This window comes from Protomyctophum bolini, assembly GCF_963924005.1.
Source record: "Protomyctophum bolini genome assembly, chromosome: 1".
NCBI classification, from domain to species: domain Eukaryota; kingdom Metazoa; phylum Chordata; class Actinopteri; order Myctophiformes; family Myctophidae; genus Protomyctophum; species Protomyctophum bolini.
Window position 1 is genome coordinate 46,409,252 of NC_137862.1, and position 17,129 is coordinate 46,426,380.

Here is a 17,129-nt window from a genome sequence, read left to right on the forward strand (position 1 = left end):
TGGTTGACTCTGGATTCATTTATAAATCAGTATAGGAATTACTGTGGCAGTAATTGTTTATTGTTGAAGTCATAATATTAACAGAACAGTTTTGAGAACACATGAGGAAGTGTTTAATTACAACTAATTTCTGTTTTGTTCCAAGGGGAAGTGAAAATGTGTAATAGCCCCTTGGTTATACGTTGGCTCAGTTATCAGTGACTGTTATCAGTGACAAACGGCACATAGCCTAGTATGTTTCTCAATTTGACCTTCTACAGACTCCATTGGATTATTTCTGAGAGACAGAAAACATATCGTGCATAGCAGAGGTGGGTAGTGAGTTAACTAACTTAAATAACATTTTGAATGAAATGAAAAGTGTGAGTAGTTTTCATTCAACATACATTTTACTTTTACTATATTTGTGAAGATTATTTTTTTACTTTTAATTCTTTAAGTTACCTTTGGGCCAAATGTAAAGGAGGAAAAGCAATGTTTTTTTGTACCCATTGTTTGTTTATGTTCTGTTTGTTTCATTCTCTCTGCAGAGACTTCAGACAAAGAGGCTGACTGGTATTGTCATTGGCTCTTATTATTTGTATTGGACAAACATTTTTACGTTTATATATTATACAAGTCAATTATGGTCTGATTGTTTTAAATAATAATCTGATTGAGATCTTATGAAGAATCTTTTCACGGAATCAAGTAATTATTTGGATGATTTACTGTACAGCTTTTTTCCATCTACACAAAATCTTTGCCTAAAATACCCGATCCACAAGCTCGCATTGTGTTGTAACACATTGTGCGCTTGTACAGTAGATCTGCTATTTTTGACCAAGCGATTTCATGTTGACTGAAGGCGGTACAATTGTAACTCAAGTGTGTTTTACTAACTAAAGGGTTGGTTAAAGATGGAGTGCTGTGCTGTTTGTACTTTTTCTGTTTTGTATACAGTACATGTCAGGTCTGGTTGACATATATTCAAATATGTCTTCCCTGTGTATTTTTGGTTTCTTCCTGAAAGCTGAAAGCTTCTGAGTCAATAGGCCCAATTGAAATAGCGTGAATCTATTCTACGTCCGAGCATAGACATAGTAACGCCCCATCTGCCTCTGATTGGCCTATACCGACACTGCCCGTCTTGCCCCCCGAGAATGACGGCTTGGCACGCACGACATGGCTGCGGCCTTCTGACTTACTAACTTGTAACTTTTTGAAGGGGCAAACTAATATTGTTTATGCCGTTTGCTTTGATTGAATAATAACAGTTCTTGACCTTCATTTCCAGAGATGGGGTTTGGGGAGGTTCTCTGGTGTCCTCAAGCACACGCAGCCCTGCTGCGGCTCCAAGACTCTGAGCTTCACCTGATGGAGGTCATGAAGAAATGGATGACGCAACGGGCCAAGAGTGAACGGGAGTTCTCTGCACAGCTTCACCAGATGTCTGTCCTGGTGGATACTAGGCCTCAGTCTGGAGGAGGAATGGATTACATCAGCCTGCTCAACAAGGTGATGCCTATAGCCTGGGGTAGAATCACTGCATACAATAATAATCTGTGCAGAGAGTGTTAGAGGGTCAGGGGGTGAAATCCCATAAGAGGGCATTTTTGGACAGAAATAGCGAAAATAGCAGATCTGCAAGCCCACAACGTGTCGTGCTGCGACGTGTTGAGAGCTTGCAGATCAGCTATTTTCGGGGAGCAACACATTTGTTCAACGCAAAATAATGTGTTCAAGTTCAGGAGGCTTCGGAGAAAAGGCAATTCTCCTGAACGCTGCCTTCCAGCATGGCATGGCATGGAAAGGAGAGGAGGTCATTTGCATTTCTTCCACCGTAGTACATTTATATATAGTATATTTGGGTATGTCACTGCAGAAAATGTACACAGTAACGTGTCCCTATTTTGGGCATGTCATTCATTACAGAAGTTACATACATCAAGGAAGAGGAAGAACATCTTCAGAGAACAGCTCAGAGACTTACTTTATTTTAAGGCAACACAACACATTTGTTGCCTTAAACTAAAATAAAGCGTTGTGAATTTGTACAAAATGGCTATTTTAGATTTTATTTTGCATGGGGCTTATGTTTTCTTTTTCTCCCTTCATTTTTTTGCCACGATTTTGTAACCCACTTTTTCACCCAGTGCCAATTGCCTAAACTGTAATCCTGCCTGGGTGCTACTCTCCCTGAACTGAGCTCATGTCATGCTTCCTTCAGTGCATGAGGAGTGAGCACGAGACACTAAAAGTCTAGAGTCGACTATATTCCCTTCTTAACGTTTTGGTCTAGTTTTTATTTGTTGACGAAATTGTCAGTGTATTTAGTCTTAGTTTTAATTTAGTTTCCATTTAGTTTTCGTCAGTGAAAAAGGTAGTCGACGAACATTTTTCGTCTTAGTTTTAGTCGACGAAATGTCGAAATCAACACTGGTGCATAGTTTCATACATATTATAATACATAGAAACATACATTACATACATCTCTCAAGGACATATTCTGAGCTGCGCTACTGAATCGGTCAGCAGGGGCATTCAGAATGTGTATTTCATTGTTGTTAGTGGGAATGAAAACATAATTATTATAGGCGCCCCCCACAGGAAGAGGGCCGGGCAGAGGGCGGACCAAATGGGCCAACATCTTGTTATCCACATTCTATTGGGCGCTTCCCGCAATAGGGGGCGCTGTCCCCCAGAGGTAGATTCAAAGGAAACAAACAGCAGAGGGTCATACATACATACATCTATTTTAACAATTGTAAAGTTGGTCACGTGGCCAAAAGATGTGGCCACTAGCCAATTAAAACATGTTCGGAAAAGATGTGGCAAGCCAATCAGAGTCACCAGCTCGAGTCACCAGCTCTCAGCCCACACCAGTAACGCTGGGATTGAGTGACCGCGAAGCGGGCGCAAAATTCTAGTACAGTACATACAGTACATACATACATACATAGGTATGCCGTCTAGCCTAACTTGGACTCAGGGGGGTGGACGCCTCTGCCTTGCATAGTCCCCAGTGAATAGGCATTTTGCCCTTCACTGGTAACCCTATTTTGGATTAGTTTTAAATATATGAAGGTATTGTGGGCTGGGCTTTTTACAAAAAAGCCCCCCTTTTAAATACTACACACATACATACATACATACATACCTACATACATACATTTCAGACGTTTTAGCCGTTTTTAAGGACCCACTTTTAGGCCAGTGCACCAGAGCAAGCTCTTGCCTTTTTTTAAACCCTACCCATTTTAACCAAATACATACCAACAACAACACAACATAGACTGACAAGCCCATGTGAACTCAAATGGAGCTGTTCTTTCTGCTTTTTTATCACCATCCATATTTGGTTTTTTTTGTCATTCTTTTTCATTCCCTTTCTGCTCCCCTGTTAGTCGTGGGCTGTACTGTACTGTCAGACGGACAGCCTGAGCCGCGTGATGCGTAAGCGCTCAGAGGACCTGCTGGACGGTCCCGTGAGCAAGCTGACGCTCCTCATCAGAGACAAGCAGCAACTCCGCAAGACCTACGGCGAGCGATGGAGTCTACTACAACAGGAGCTCAATAAGGTGTGATAAACCCGCGTGCACAAACACATGCTAATACCGAACCAACTTTGTCTGTCACGTGACCACAACGTTCTGAATTTACAAAAGGGAGAAATGGCGACTAGTCAAAGCTTAGCTCACAATATTAGATTTTCTTATATTGAGTGAGTGTGTGTGTGTGTGTGTGTGTGTGTTATACTGGTACTTAAATTATCATTTTCACTCCAGATTTTTCCCTCTTGTATGAACCTTCTGGCTAACCCTTTTTGACACGCAAGGCAGAACTGTAATATCGGCTCTATTAATATAGAGCAGTCGCATCAAATGAAAATTAATGTACCAGAAACCCAGTTTGGTGACAAAACATATTTTGATTAACAGTCCATTAGGCTACTGTAGTTTACCTCACAATGTTCCTTTTATTACCCAATTTCATAGCAGCCACGCAAATTATGTTTATTTCAGCAATCCATATTGGTTCATAATAGCAATTTGTAGACATTTAGTTGATTTGCTAGGCCTTTCTTGCTGCAGTGTACAGATGAAGGGCTGACGCCAATGCTTTGATGTAGTATAGTTTTCAAAAAGTGTGCTGTGAAACAAGTCCAGGTAACTTTTGTGGATATACCGTAGTCGAATCTCATAATGATGTAACCTTTTCAATTTAAAAAAAAAACGTTAATTTGAAACACTACTTCAGTCGTGAGTGTCTGCCCCAGACACACTGAAACACTATTTTATTCGTGAGTGTCTGCCCCAGACACACTGAAACACTATTTTATTCGTGAGTGTCTGCCCCAGACACACTGAAACACTATTTTATTCGTGAGTGTCTGCCCCAGACACACTGAAACACTATTTTAGTCGTGAGTGTCTGCCCCAGACACACTGAAACACTATTTTAGTCGTGAGTGTCTGCCCCAGACACACTGAAACACTATTTTGGTCGTGAGTGTCTGCCCCAGACACACTGCAAATGTAGTTATTGCTTTCCAAACTAACTCTGGATCATTCGTTTTGGAGCTGTACTGTAATGTTTGGGAATGGTACGGACAGAAAACCGAGCTATCCGAGGTGTCGCCACAAGACTACAAAACAAAAGCGGATATTATTTGTATTATATATATTACTCGAGTCATGACACGTTGTAGACGGCATGGCTATTTCTTTTATAAAATAATACCTGCAGTGTGGGGTAAAGTAAGCCTTGCTGAGCCACGAGGCCACATGGAGACTCTCTGCTGTTTCTGTAGTGTGAGGCAGCTTGATAGATAGATAGATAGAGTTTTTATTAAAGTGTCCTACATCATAAGATGCTCAGTCCGCACAGGCTTACAAGACACTCACAAAATGTGCATACACAATGATACACCATAAACAAAATACATAGACGGTTACTTATTATGTACAAGAACAGTCTCAGGGCCGGCACTCTAACCACAAGGCCACTGAGCGGGGGTGCCTGTGTGGAGTGCCTTCATGACATTTTGAACATTAGTAATATGCCTTGGGCACTAAAGTTTATCGCATTCTGTACGGAAACCCCTTTTGGTGTTTTTTTTTTTTTTTCAACTTAAACTTTATTCATTTTTCATGAACAGAAATAGACAAGGACATACAGAAAGCAAAAAGACAAACAATCGAACATTACAATATGTGTTGCCAACTCAGTAAATAAAAAGAGTAGATAAATGCTATAATTGTAGGAGATCACACACAGACAGGATAATTGTTACAAAGTCCAAGAGGCACGCTCCCGAAGCGCGTGCATGAGCGCATCCCGCAGGCATGTAGCGGGAGTGCGCCCACCTTTTCATTTATTAATCAAACAACGTGAAGCCAACAGACGGTGTTTTCTCCCGTCGGAGTTATACAATACAAACTCACCACGGACATTCCCGTTCCTGTTCTTTACTTTCCTTTACCCTGTGTGCGTCATTGAACAGTGGTGAGTTGTGTTACATGTTGCTGTGATTTATTCCCGAGTGTAACGTGCTTTCTGTCACTTATTTATGACCCGGTCAGTGCATACATGCGCTGAGCTGCAACACGGACATGACGCTATTTAGGCTGTCTTCGTTTATTTCCTGATATTGCAGCCTAGTTTTACCTGTCTGGATTATTCCATAGCATTTACCTGGGTTGTGTATTGTTTACAGTTTGTTTGGAATGTATGTTTACCGTCTATATATTATTCCCCTCTTTACATGAGCGAGTGCTCTGCATCCGCGATGCAATCATTGCCAATAATTGCCAGCTGCTACAGAGGCCGCCTCGCGGGCGCTCTAGTTTAGTAACTTAAATGTAACTATGGTTTATGTAGTGATGGCTTGGAATGAAACTCCTGTGTTTTGAACATTATTAATAACTGCTGTATGTTTAGTAATGACTGCTGTATGTGTAGTAAGTTATGAAGGTAACCACGGTGCTAAATGTGTATATTTTTGGTTAATTGTGTTTTATCTGATGTTAACCTGACTATTCATGTGTTAAACTCTTTAGTACAGTATACAGAGCTGATTTATACCTTTCTGGGTTTATCCTGCAGAAACCACACACACGCATAGAAACTACCTGTGCATTCTGTATGCTGTCCGCTACCACCTTAACTCCCATTAAACCGTTGGACTCTGTATCTTGCCTCATCGTCCAGTGTTCTGACCGACACTCCAGAGCGAGTACAAACTGTTTTCCCAGCACCTATCCTTTCCCCTATACCTTTATTTCATTGTGGTCCTTCGAGCCGGATAGCTGTGCTTACCCTGGGTTATAATGGAGTCTACCGGTCCTGAGACTGACGTCCCCGAACGGTCTGTTCGACCTAAACGTCTGACTCAACCCCCAAGCCACCTCACAGACTACGTTCTGGGACGCCTCAGACGTAAATCTGCACCCGATTTACATCATGTAGCACAGCATACAGATACGCCAGGAGAAGAAGGAGTAGAAGAGGAGTCCTCACTGAGGACGAACAATCTACTGAACTTATTCAACATGGCAGCATTAGTTGCATCGAGCGGTCATGATGACTACCGTGACGACCTTGAAGAGGCCCAACTCAGCTCCAGGTCGACCAGGCAGTCTGATAACCGGCCACCAAGAACGGTGGAAGAACGGGTCAGTTTGCCGCCAAACCAGCAAGCAGCCTCTAACGAGAGGTATGCTCTATCGGCCCAAGCAACGGCCTATGCACCTGTGATCAACCAACCCCATATGTCGACCCATCAGGAGTCCAGCGCTGTACGTGCAAGACATGTGCCTGCCGACAGAGGCTACGATCCTGCCCCCTACGTGGGAGAATACCATGAGCCCAGCGCTGTACGTGCAAGACATGTGCCTGCCGACAGAGGCTACGATCCTGTCCCCTACGTGGGAGGATACCATGAGTCCAGCGCTGAACATCCAAGGCATGCACCTGACGATAGAGGCTACAATCCTGCCTCCTACGGGAGAGCACATCGGGAACCAGAGGGACCTGCAGATGCCATGATGAAACAAATGGAGAGGATGATGCGTGAGCTGCAGACAATGAAGAGCCTCATGACATCCCCCTCTACACATTCCCCATACCATGATCAGCAACAGCCACCTCAGGGCTATCCGGTTCAGGCTAACCTTGCTGCCGCGGGAACCTATCAGTACGGTTCTTATCCTGCACCGCAGCTGCCTGACCACCAAGGCTGGTCTGCCTATCCGTCGCCACCTAGAGCGACGGCCTCATATCCCTGGTCTACTTCACGTCCTCAGCCTCCTATGTATCCTCAGGCAACGCATGCTCAATCGAGGCCTCCCACTCAGGCTCATGCCTCCATGCGTACCCCTGCTCAAGCCCATACACCTCGAGGCAATCCCCAGCTATTGCCATCATCGGGTCACGAGAGGAGCTACCGTGGACCAAAGCCAAGCATACCGTGTTTCGTCCATCGGGACCCTGGAGAATTCGCCCGACTCAAGATCGCCTTGGAGAATCTCTTGCCACCCGACGGTACCGAGCTCTTCAAGTATCAAATCCTTGTGGACCACCTGAAGCTGGAGGACGCATGCCTTATTGCCGACTCTTACCTGAATTCAGCGACTCCATACACTGATACTATGTGGGCGTTAACTGAGAAATACGGGCAACCTCACATGCTGGCCTTGAAGAAGATAACCCAGGTGATGGATTCCCCTGACATAAGGCGGGGAGACACCGCAGCTTTTGAGAAGTTCGCTCTGCAGATCCGTGCCCTGGTGGGCATACTACAGACCCTCGGCCCCGAGGGGGATATCGAACTAAGCTGCGGGTCACATGTGGCAAGGCTCCTGGGGAAACTACCTACTGAGCTGCGTGCAGCCTTCCGCAGACAGATGTTTCACAAACCCGGGAACATCTACACCCTCCTTGAGTTCTCCCAGTGGCTCCAGTATGAAGCCTGGTGCCAGGGCAATGAGGAGCAGCCTAATGACAAGAAGGAGAAGCCTGTCTCCCACAAGCAGGCACAACGGAAGGAGCCTTTTGCCCATCCTAGGACAGCGACCATCCTCCACGGCGCTGAAAACCCCTCGCAAGCCAATCCTGCTCCATCCGTCAAATCCTCTACTGGGGAGAAAGGCAAGAAGAACAAGCCTAAACCGTTCTGCCCCTACTGCGACGGTACAGAGCACTTCCTCAGTCAGTGCGATACCTTCAAGTCCTTCACAATGGAGCAGATCGCCAAATGGCTGAAGGATAACAAGCGATGCCATAGATGTGGTCGAGCACACTCTCCTGAGCAGTGCAACCTGAAGAAGCCGTGTAACATCTGTCAGGAGAAGCACCTTCAGATTCTGCACAACGTGAATGCGAAGGATAACCCGGTCATAGCCGCCCAGACGTCCTTGTATCTGGGCCGGCCAGCCGACTGCAGCCGAGTCTTCCTGAAGGTCATCAGAGTCCAGCTACATTCTGAGAACCGCACCTTAGACACGTATGCAGTCCTTGACGACGGCTCCGAACGCACTGTGCTTCTATCTACTGCCGCTGCCAAACTGGGTCTGCGGGGCACCCCTGAAGATTTGCCTTTGAGAACGGTCAGGCAGGACATCGAGGTTATCCATGGAGCCAACGTCTCCTTCAAGATCTCTCCAGTTTCTCACCCTCAACAGCTATACCACATTGAGGGTGCCTTTACCTCCGAGAACCTGAGCCTTGCGGACCATTCCTATCCCGTGTCTGCCCTACAAAGGAAGTACAAGCACCTGAGGGGTTTGCCCCTGGAGTCCTTTGACGGAGGCAGCCCTCTACTGCTCATTGGCAGCGATCAGACCCACCTAATCACACCAATTGAGCCAGTGCGCTGCGGACCACCAGGGGGACCTGCAGCCATCAAGACCAACCTCGGATGGACCCTGCAGGGCCCAGCCAGGGAACTGCCACAGTACTGCCAGTCACAGAACTGCCTCTTTACTTCCACCAACCCTGCTACAACAGAACTTCTCCGTAATGTTGAGCGACTCTGGCAGGTTGATACGCTACCTTTTCGTAATGAGAAGTTGGTGACACGGTCAAAGGAAGATCACGAGGCCATCGCTCTCCTGGAGAACAGAACGGTACGTGTCAACGTTGATGGTATCTACCGCTACGCCACGCCCATGCTCAGGAGGAAGACTGCACCCCACTTCCAAGCCTCTCCAGAAGCCGTAATGCCGAGTCTTAGGAGCACCGAGCGGCGGCTCATGAAGGACCCGGACAAGGCCACAGCCTACGAAGCTGAGATCAGCAAGCTTGAAGTCGCAGGCTCAGTCACCAAGCTGACCACTCCGGAGAGGGCGGACCAGGGGGAATCGTGGTTCATACCCCACCACATGGTGTCGCATAACCAGAAGAACCGCATCGTCTTCAATTGCTCCTATGTGTACAAAGGTCTGAACCTCAACGACGCTCTCCTCCCTGGACCTACCCTCGGTCCTTCTCTCCTGGGGGTGCTGCTACGCTTTCGTCAACACAGCGTAGCCATTAGCGGTGATATTAAGGGCATGTTTCATCAGGTCCGGCTCCTGCCCGAAGACAGGCCACTCCTAAGGTTTGTGTGGCGCGACCTCAAGAGAGACATGCCTCCTGACATCTACGAGTGGCAAGTGCTACCCTTCGGCACAACCTGCTCACCCTGCTGTGCCACCTTTGCCCTCCAGCGGCATGTTACTGACAACAGCAGCCCAGGTGAAGACGTCAGATTCTCCGTGGAAAGATGCTTCTACGTCGACAACTGCCTGCAGAGCCTACCCTCAGCAGAGGACGCCAGAAGTAGTATAATAGTGTGGGGGATCACTACCAATTCTGACCACTAGTGGCGCTAGTGAGCAATTTAATGCATAAATTATGCAAATTAGTAATTAAAATTCTCGACATTCCATGAATTCCATATATATAATTAGCATAATCATAAATCATAAATATCCATAAATATAAATATCCATAAATATAATTAGCATATAATAGTTTATAATTAAATAATAATAAAAACGAATAATAGGTTATTTATAAATCTATAAAATGCATGATGTGGGGTATGTGTGTGTGTGTGTGTGTGATTAGCTGATCTCATCTCTCTCTCTCCCTCCATGTGCCATGCCTCCCGCATACAGAGATGCTGACTCGAAGGTGTGAAAAACAAACAAATTTACATGTTGTATTTGTCACTGGGGCTAAGGTGGGGGGATGGTCGCTAACCTCAGGCAATATTTATTTAGGGCAGGGGGGTCACTGTTTGGTGGGGGATGGTATCTAAACAGGTGCAAGTTAGATAAACAAGGGGGGGATGGGCTCTAACCAGGTGCCAGGTGCGACATGCAAATTAAATGAAAGCGCGGGGGTGGGGTGGGGGGGATGTGGCCCCCCTCTTTGTGGAATGCTAGGTGCCAGACATGCAAATTAAATGAAGCGGGGGGTGAGGTGGGGGGGATGGTATCTAAACAGGTGCAAGTTAGATAAACAAGGGGGGGATGGGCTCTAACCAGGTGCCAGGTGCGACATGCAAATTAAATGAAAGCGCGGGGGTGGGGTGGGGGGGATGTGGCCCCCCTCTTTGTGGAATGCTAGGTGCCAGACATGCAAATTAAATGAAGCGGGGGGTGAGGTGGGGGGGATGGTATCTAAACAGGTGCAAGTTAGATAAACAAGGGGGTGGGGTGGGCTCTAACCAGGTGCTAGTAGTAAAATGCAAATTAGATAATCACAAAGGTGGGGGTCCTTATCTTTGAAGTGAATTGTATGCATAAATTAATCAAGGTAGTATTTAAATTCCTTACATACATTGACAGTGGGTGTGTGATTCCACCTAGTGGTCAATATCTATATAAATATTTACACTGCAATACCATTTATGCCCTGATGTGATCTCAGTCATCTAGGGAAATGTTTTTCAATCATTGGTCTGGGGACCACCAGTGGTCCTTGAATGTAATTATTGTGTAAGTCAAGGATATCCCCCTAGTGGTCAATTTCTATAAATATATTTACAACTGCAATACCATTTATGCCCTGATTTCAGTCACCTAGGGAAATGTTTTCAAGCAATGGTCTGTGGGCTACCGATGGTCTTTGAGAGGGTTCAGGTGACCCTCCCCAGCTAAATCATGGAGAGTTGGTAACCAAATAGTCTCCTTATAGATCTTTAACTCTATACTTTTCAATTTTTTGTGTTTTTGAATTTTTATGTTTCATGGTGTCCTAAGGTGTATGGTTTATTGTCTGTCTTGTATTATTTTTGGTGTTTTGTGTTGTGTCTTTGAATTCTGTATGCTTCATGTGGTACTAATGTGTTTGGGTTAATGTCTGTCTGGTATTATTTTCGGTGTTTTGTGTTGTCTCTTTGAATTTTTTATGTTTCATGTTGTCCAAATGGGGTTGGGTATTGTATATCTTGTATTATTTTTGGTGTTTTGTGTTGTGTCTTTGAATTTTGCATGCTTCATGTGGTACTAGGTGTTTGGGTTATTGTCTGTCTTGTATTATTTTTGGTGTTTTGTGTTGGGATCTTTGAATTTTTTATGTTTCATGTTGTCCAAACGGGTTGGGTATTGTAAATCTTGTATTATTTTTTGTGTTTTGTGTTGTGTCTTTGAATTTTGCATGCTTCATGTGGTACTAGGTGTTTGGGTTATTGTCTGTCTTGTATTATTTTTGGTGTTTTGTGTTGGGATCTTTGATTTTTTTATGTTTCATGGTGTCCAAATGGGTTGGGTATTGTAAATCTTGTATTATTTTTTGTGTTTTGTGTTGTGTCTTTGAATTTTGCATGCTTCATGTGGTACTAGGTGTTTGGGTTATTGTCTGTCTTGTATTATTTTTGGTGTTTTGTGTTGGGATCTTTGAATTTTTTATGTTTCATGTTGTCCAAATGGGGTTGGGTATTGTAAATCTTGTATTATTTTTTGTGTTTTGTGTTGTGTCTTTGAATTTTGCATGCTTCATGTGGTACTAGGTGTTTGGGTTATTGTCTGTCTTGTATTATTTTTGGTGTTTTGTGTTGGGATCTTTGAATTTTTTATGTTTCATGTTGTCCAAATGGGGTTGGGTATTGTAAATCTTGTATTATTTTTTGTGTTTTGTGTTGTGTCTTTGAATTTTGCATGCTTCATGTGTTACTAGGTGTTTGGGTTATTGTCTGTCTTGTATTATTTTTGGTGTTTTGTGTTGGGATCTTTGAATTTTTTATGTTTCATGTTGTCCAAATGGGGTTGGGTATTGTAAATCTTGTATTATTTTTTGTGTTTTGTGTTGTGTCTTTGAATTTTGCATGCTTCATGTGGTACTAGGTGTTTGGGTTATTGTCTGTCTTGTATTATTTTTGGTGTTTTGTGTTGGGATCTTTGAATTTTTTATGTTTCATGTTGTCCAAATGGGGTTGGGTATTGTAAATCTTGTATTATTTTTTGTGTTTTGTGTTGTGTCTTTGAATTTTGCATGCTTCATGTGGTACTAGGTGTTTGGGTTATTGTCTGTCTTGTATTATTTTTGGTGTTTTGTGTTGGGATCTTTGAATTTTTTATGTTTCATGTTGTCCAAATGGGGTTGGGTATTGTAAATCTTGTATTATTTTTTGTGTTTTGTGTTGTGTCTTTGAATTTTGCATGCTTCATGTGGTACTAGGTGTTTGGGTTATTGTCGGTCTTGTGTTATTTTTGGTGTTTTGTGTTGGGATCTTTGAATTTTTTATGTTTCATGTTGTCCAAATGGGGTTGGGTATTGTAAATCTTGTATTATTTTTGGTGTTTTGGGTTGTGTCTTTGAATTTTGCATGCTTCATGTGGTACTAGGTGTTTGGGTTATTGTCTGTCTTGTATTATTTTTGGTGTTTTGTGTTGGGATCTTTGAATTTTTTATGTTTCATGTTGTCCAAATGGGGTTGGGTATTGTAAATCTTGTATTATTTTTTGTGTTTTGTGTTGTGTCTTTGAATTTTGCATGCTTCATGTGGTACTAGGTGTTTGGGTTATTGTCTGTCTTGTATTATTTTTGGTGTTTTGTGTTGGGATCTTTGAATTTTTTATGTTTCATGTTGTCCAAATGGGGTTGGGTATTGTAAATCTTGTATTATTTTTTGTGTTTTGTGTTGTGTCTTTGAATTTTTGCATGCTTCATGTGGTACTAGGTGTTTGGGTTATTGTCGGTCTTGTGTTATTTTTGGTGTTTTGTGTTGGGATCTTTGAATTTTTTATGTTTCATGTTGTCCAAATGGGGTTGGGTATTGTAAATCTTGTATTATTTTTTGTGTTTTGTGTTGTGTCTTTGAATTTTGCATGCTTCATGTGGTACTAGGTGTTTGGGTTATTGTCGGTCTTGTGTTATTTTTGGTGTTTTGTGTTGGGATCTTTGAATTTTTTATGTTTCATGTTGTCCAAATGGGGTTGGGTATTGTAAATCTTGTATTATTTTTTGTGTTTTGTGTTGTGTCTTTGAATTTTGCATGCTTCATGTGGTACTAGGTGTTTGGGTTATGGTCTGTCTTGTATTATTTTTGGTGTTTTGTGTTGGGATCTTTGAATTTTTTATGTTTCATGTTGTCCAAATGGGGTTGGGTATTGTAAATCTTGTATTATTTTTGGTGTTTTGGGTTGTGTCTTTGAATTTTGCATGCTTCATGTGGTACTAGGTGTTTGGGTTATGGTCTGTCTTGTATTATTTTTGGTGTTTTGTGTTGGGATCTTTGAATTTTTTATGTTTCATGTTGTCCAAATGGGGTTGGGTATTGTAAATCTTGTATTATTTTTTGTGTTTTGTGTTGTGTCTTTGAATTTTTGCATGCTTCATGTGGTACTAGGTGTTTGGGTTATTGTCTGTCTTGTGTTATTTTTGGTGTTTTGTGTTGGGATCTTTGAATTTTTTATGTTTCATGTTGTCCAAATGGGGTTGGGTATTGTAAATCTTGTATTATTTTTGGTGTTTTGGGTTGTGTCTTTGAATTTTGCATGCTTCATGTGGTACTAGGTGGTTGGGTTATTGTCTGTCTTGTGTTATTTTTGGTGTTTTGTGTTGGGATCTTTGAATTTTTTATGTTTCATGTTGTCCAAATGGGGTTGGGTATTGTAAATCTTGTATTATTTTTTGTGTTTTGTGTTGTGTCTTTGAATTTTGCATGCTTCATGTGGTACTAGGTGTTTGGGTTATTGTCTGTCTTGTATTATTTTTGGTGTTTTGTGTTGGGATCTTTGAATTTTTTATGTTTCATGTTGTCCAAATGGGGTTGGGTATTGTAAATCTTGTATTATTTTTTGTGTTTTGTGTTGTGTCTTTGAATTTTGCATGCTTCATGTGGTACTAGGTGTTTGGGTTATTGTCTGTCTTGTATTATTTTTTGGTGTTTTGTGTTGGGATCTTTGAATTTTTTATGTTTCATGTTGTCCAAATGGGTGGGGTATTGTAAATCTTGTATTATTTTTTGTGTTTTGTGTTGTGTCTTTGAATTTTGCATGCTTCATGTGGTACTAGGTGTTTGGGTTATTGTCTGTCTTGTATTATTTTTGGTGTTTTGTGTTGGGATCTTTGAAATTTTTATGTTTCATGTTGTCCAAATGGGGTTGGGTATTGTAAATCTTGTATTATTTTTTGTGTTTTGTGTTGTGTCTTTGAATTTTGCATGCTTCATGTGGTACTAGGTGTTTGGGGTATTGTCTGTCTTGTATTATTTTTGGTGTTTTGTGTTGGGATCTTTGAATTTTTTATGTTTCATGTTGTCCAAATGGGTTGGGTATTGTAAATCTTGTATTATTTTTTGTGTTTTGTGTTGTGTCTTTGAATTTTGCATGCTTCATGTGGTACTAGGTGTTTGGGTTATTGTCTGTCTTGTATTATTTTGGGTGTTTTGTGTTGGGATCTTTGAATTTTTTATGTTTCATGTTGTCCAAATGGGGTGGGGTATTGTAAATCTTGTATTATTTTTTGTGTTTTGTGTTGTGTCTTTGAATTTTGCATGCTTCATGTGGTACTAGGTGTTTGGGTTATTGTCTGTCTTGTATTATTTTTGGTGGTTTGTGTTGGGATCTTTGAATTTTTTATGTTTCATGTTGTCCAAATGGGGTTGGGTATTGTAAATCTTGTATTATTTTTTGTGTTTTGTGTTGTGTCTTTGAATTTTGCATGCTTCATGTGGTACTAGGTGTTTGGGTTATTGTCTGTCTTGTATTATTTTTGGTGTTTTGTGTTGGGATCTTTGAATTTTTATGTTTCATGTTGTCCAAATGGGGTTGGGTATTGTAAATCTTGTATTATTTTTGGTGTTTTGGGTTGTGTCTTTGAATTTTGCATGCTTCATGTGGTACTAGGTGTTTGGGTTATTGTCTGTCTTGTATTATTTTTGGTGTTTTGTGTTGGGATCTTTGAATTTTTTATGTTTCATGTTGTCCAAATGGGGTTGGGTATTGTAAATCTTGTATTATTTTTGGTGTTTTGGGTTGTGTCTTTGAATTTTGCATGCTTCATGTGGTACTAGGTGTTTGGGTTATTGTCTGTCTTGTATTATTTTTGGTGTTTTGTGTTGGGATCTTTGAATTTTTTATGTTTCATGTTGTCCAAATGGGGTTGGGTATTGTAAATCTTGTATTATTTTTTGTGTTTTGTGTTGTGTCTTTGAATTTTGCATGCTTCATGTGGTACTAGGTGTTTGGGTTATTGTCTGTCTTGTATTATTTTTGGTGTTTTGTGTTGGGATCTTTGAATTTTTTATGTTTCATGTTGTCCAAATGGGGTTGGGTATTGTAAATCTTGTATTATTTTTTGTGTTTTGTGTTGTGTCTTTGAATTTTTGCATGCTTCATGTGGTACTAGGTGTTTGGGTTATTGTCGGTCTTGTGTTATTTTTGGTGTTTTGTGTTGGGATCTTTGAATTTTTTATGTTTCATGTTGTCCAAATGGGGTTGGGTATTGTAAATCTTGTATTATTTTTTGTGTTTTGTGTTGTGTCTTTGAATTTTGCATGCTTCATGTGGTACTAGTGTTTGGGTTATTGTCTGTCTTGTGTTATTTTTGGTGTTTTGTGTTGGGATCTTTGAATTTTTTATGTTTCATGTTGTCCAAATGGGTTGGGTATTGTAAATCTTGTATTATTTTTTGTGTTTTGTGTTGTGTCTTTGAATTTTGCATGATTCATGTGGTACTAGGTGGTTGGGTTATTGTCTGTCTTGTATTATTTTGGTGTTTTGTGTTGTGACTTTGAATTTTTTATGTTTCATGTTGTCCTAAGGTGTATAGTTTATTGTCTGTCTTGTATTATTTTTGGTGTTTTGTGCTGTGTCTTTGAATTTTGTATGCTTCATGTGGTACTAATGTGTTTGGGTTATTGTCTGTCTTGTATTATTTTTGGTGTTTTGTGTTGTGACTTTGAATTTTTTATGTTTCATGTTGTCCTAATGGGGTTGGGTATTGTATATCTTGTATTATTTTTGTGTTTTGTGTTGTGTCTTTGAATTATGCATGCTTCATGTGGTACTAATGTGTTTGGGTTATTGTCTGTCTTGTATTATTTTCGGGGTTTTGTGTTGTGTCTTTGAATTTTTTTATGTTTCATGTTGTCCTAATGGGGTTGGGTATTGTATATCTTGTATTATTTTTTGTGTTTTGGGTTGTGTCTTTGAATTTTGCATGCTTCATGTGGTACTAATTCAAAATATTATATTATTACAACAGGCCGCCTGTCACAACACAAAACACCAAAAATAATACAAGACAGACAATAACCCAAACACATTAGTACCACATGAAGCATACAAAATTCAAAGACACAGCACAAAACACCAAAAATAATACAAGACAGACAATAAACTATACACCTTAGGACAACATGAAACATAAAAAATTCAAAGTCACAACACAAAACACCAAAATAATACAAGACAGACAATAACCCAACCACCTAGTACCACATGAATCATGCAAAATTCAAAGACACAACACAAAACACAAAAAATAATACAAGATTTACAATACCCAACCCATTTGGACAACATGAAACATAAAAAATTCAAAGATCCCAACACAAAACACCAAAAATAACACAAGACAGACAATAACCCAAACACTAGTACCACATGAAGCATGCAAAATTCAAAGACACAACACAAAACACAAAAAATAAT

At 41.2% G+C, this 17,129-nt stretch overlaps 1 protein-coding gene across 1 annotated transcript in view; it reads left to right on the forward strand.

Annotated features, from left to right (window-relative positions):
• Window positions 1-304: 304 nt before the first annotated feature.
• The window catches only part of fes (FES proto-oncogene, tyrosine kinase), a gene marked incomplete at its 3' end in the record, with an annotated part of 40,037 nt that continues 23,212 nt past the window's right edge, over window positions 305-17,129 (forward strand). The window contains exons 1-3 of the mRNA XM_080771045.1: window positions 305-311; window positions 1,277-1,497; window positions 3,387-3,560. Of these exons, the coding sequence (XP_080627171.1) occupies window positions 1,279-1,497; window positions 3,387-3,560 (393 nt within the window). The 5' untranslated portion in view covers window positions 305-311; window positions 1,277-1,278. The remainder of the gene's footprint in view (window positions 312-1,276; window positions 1,498-3,386; window positions 3,561-17,129) is intronic.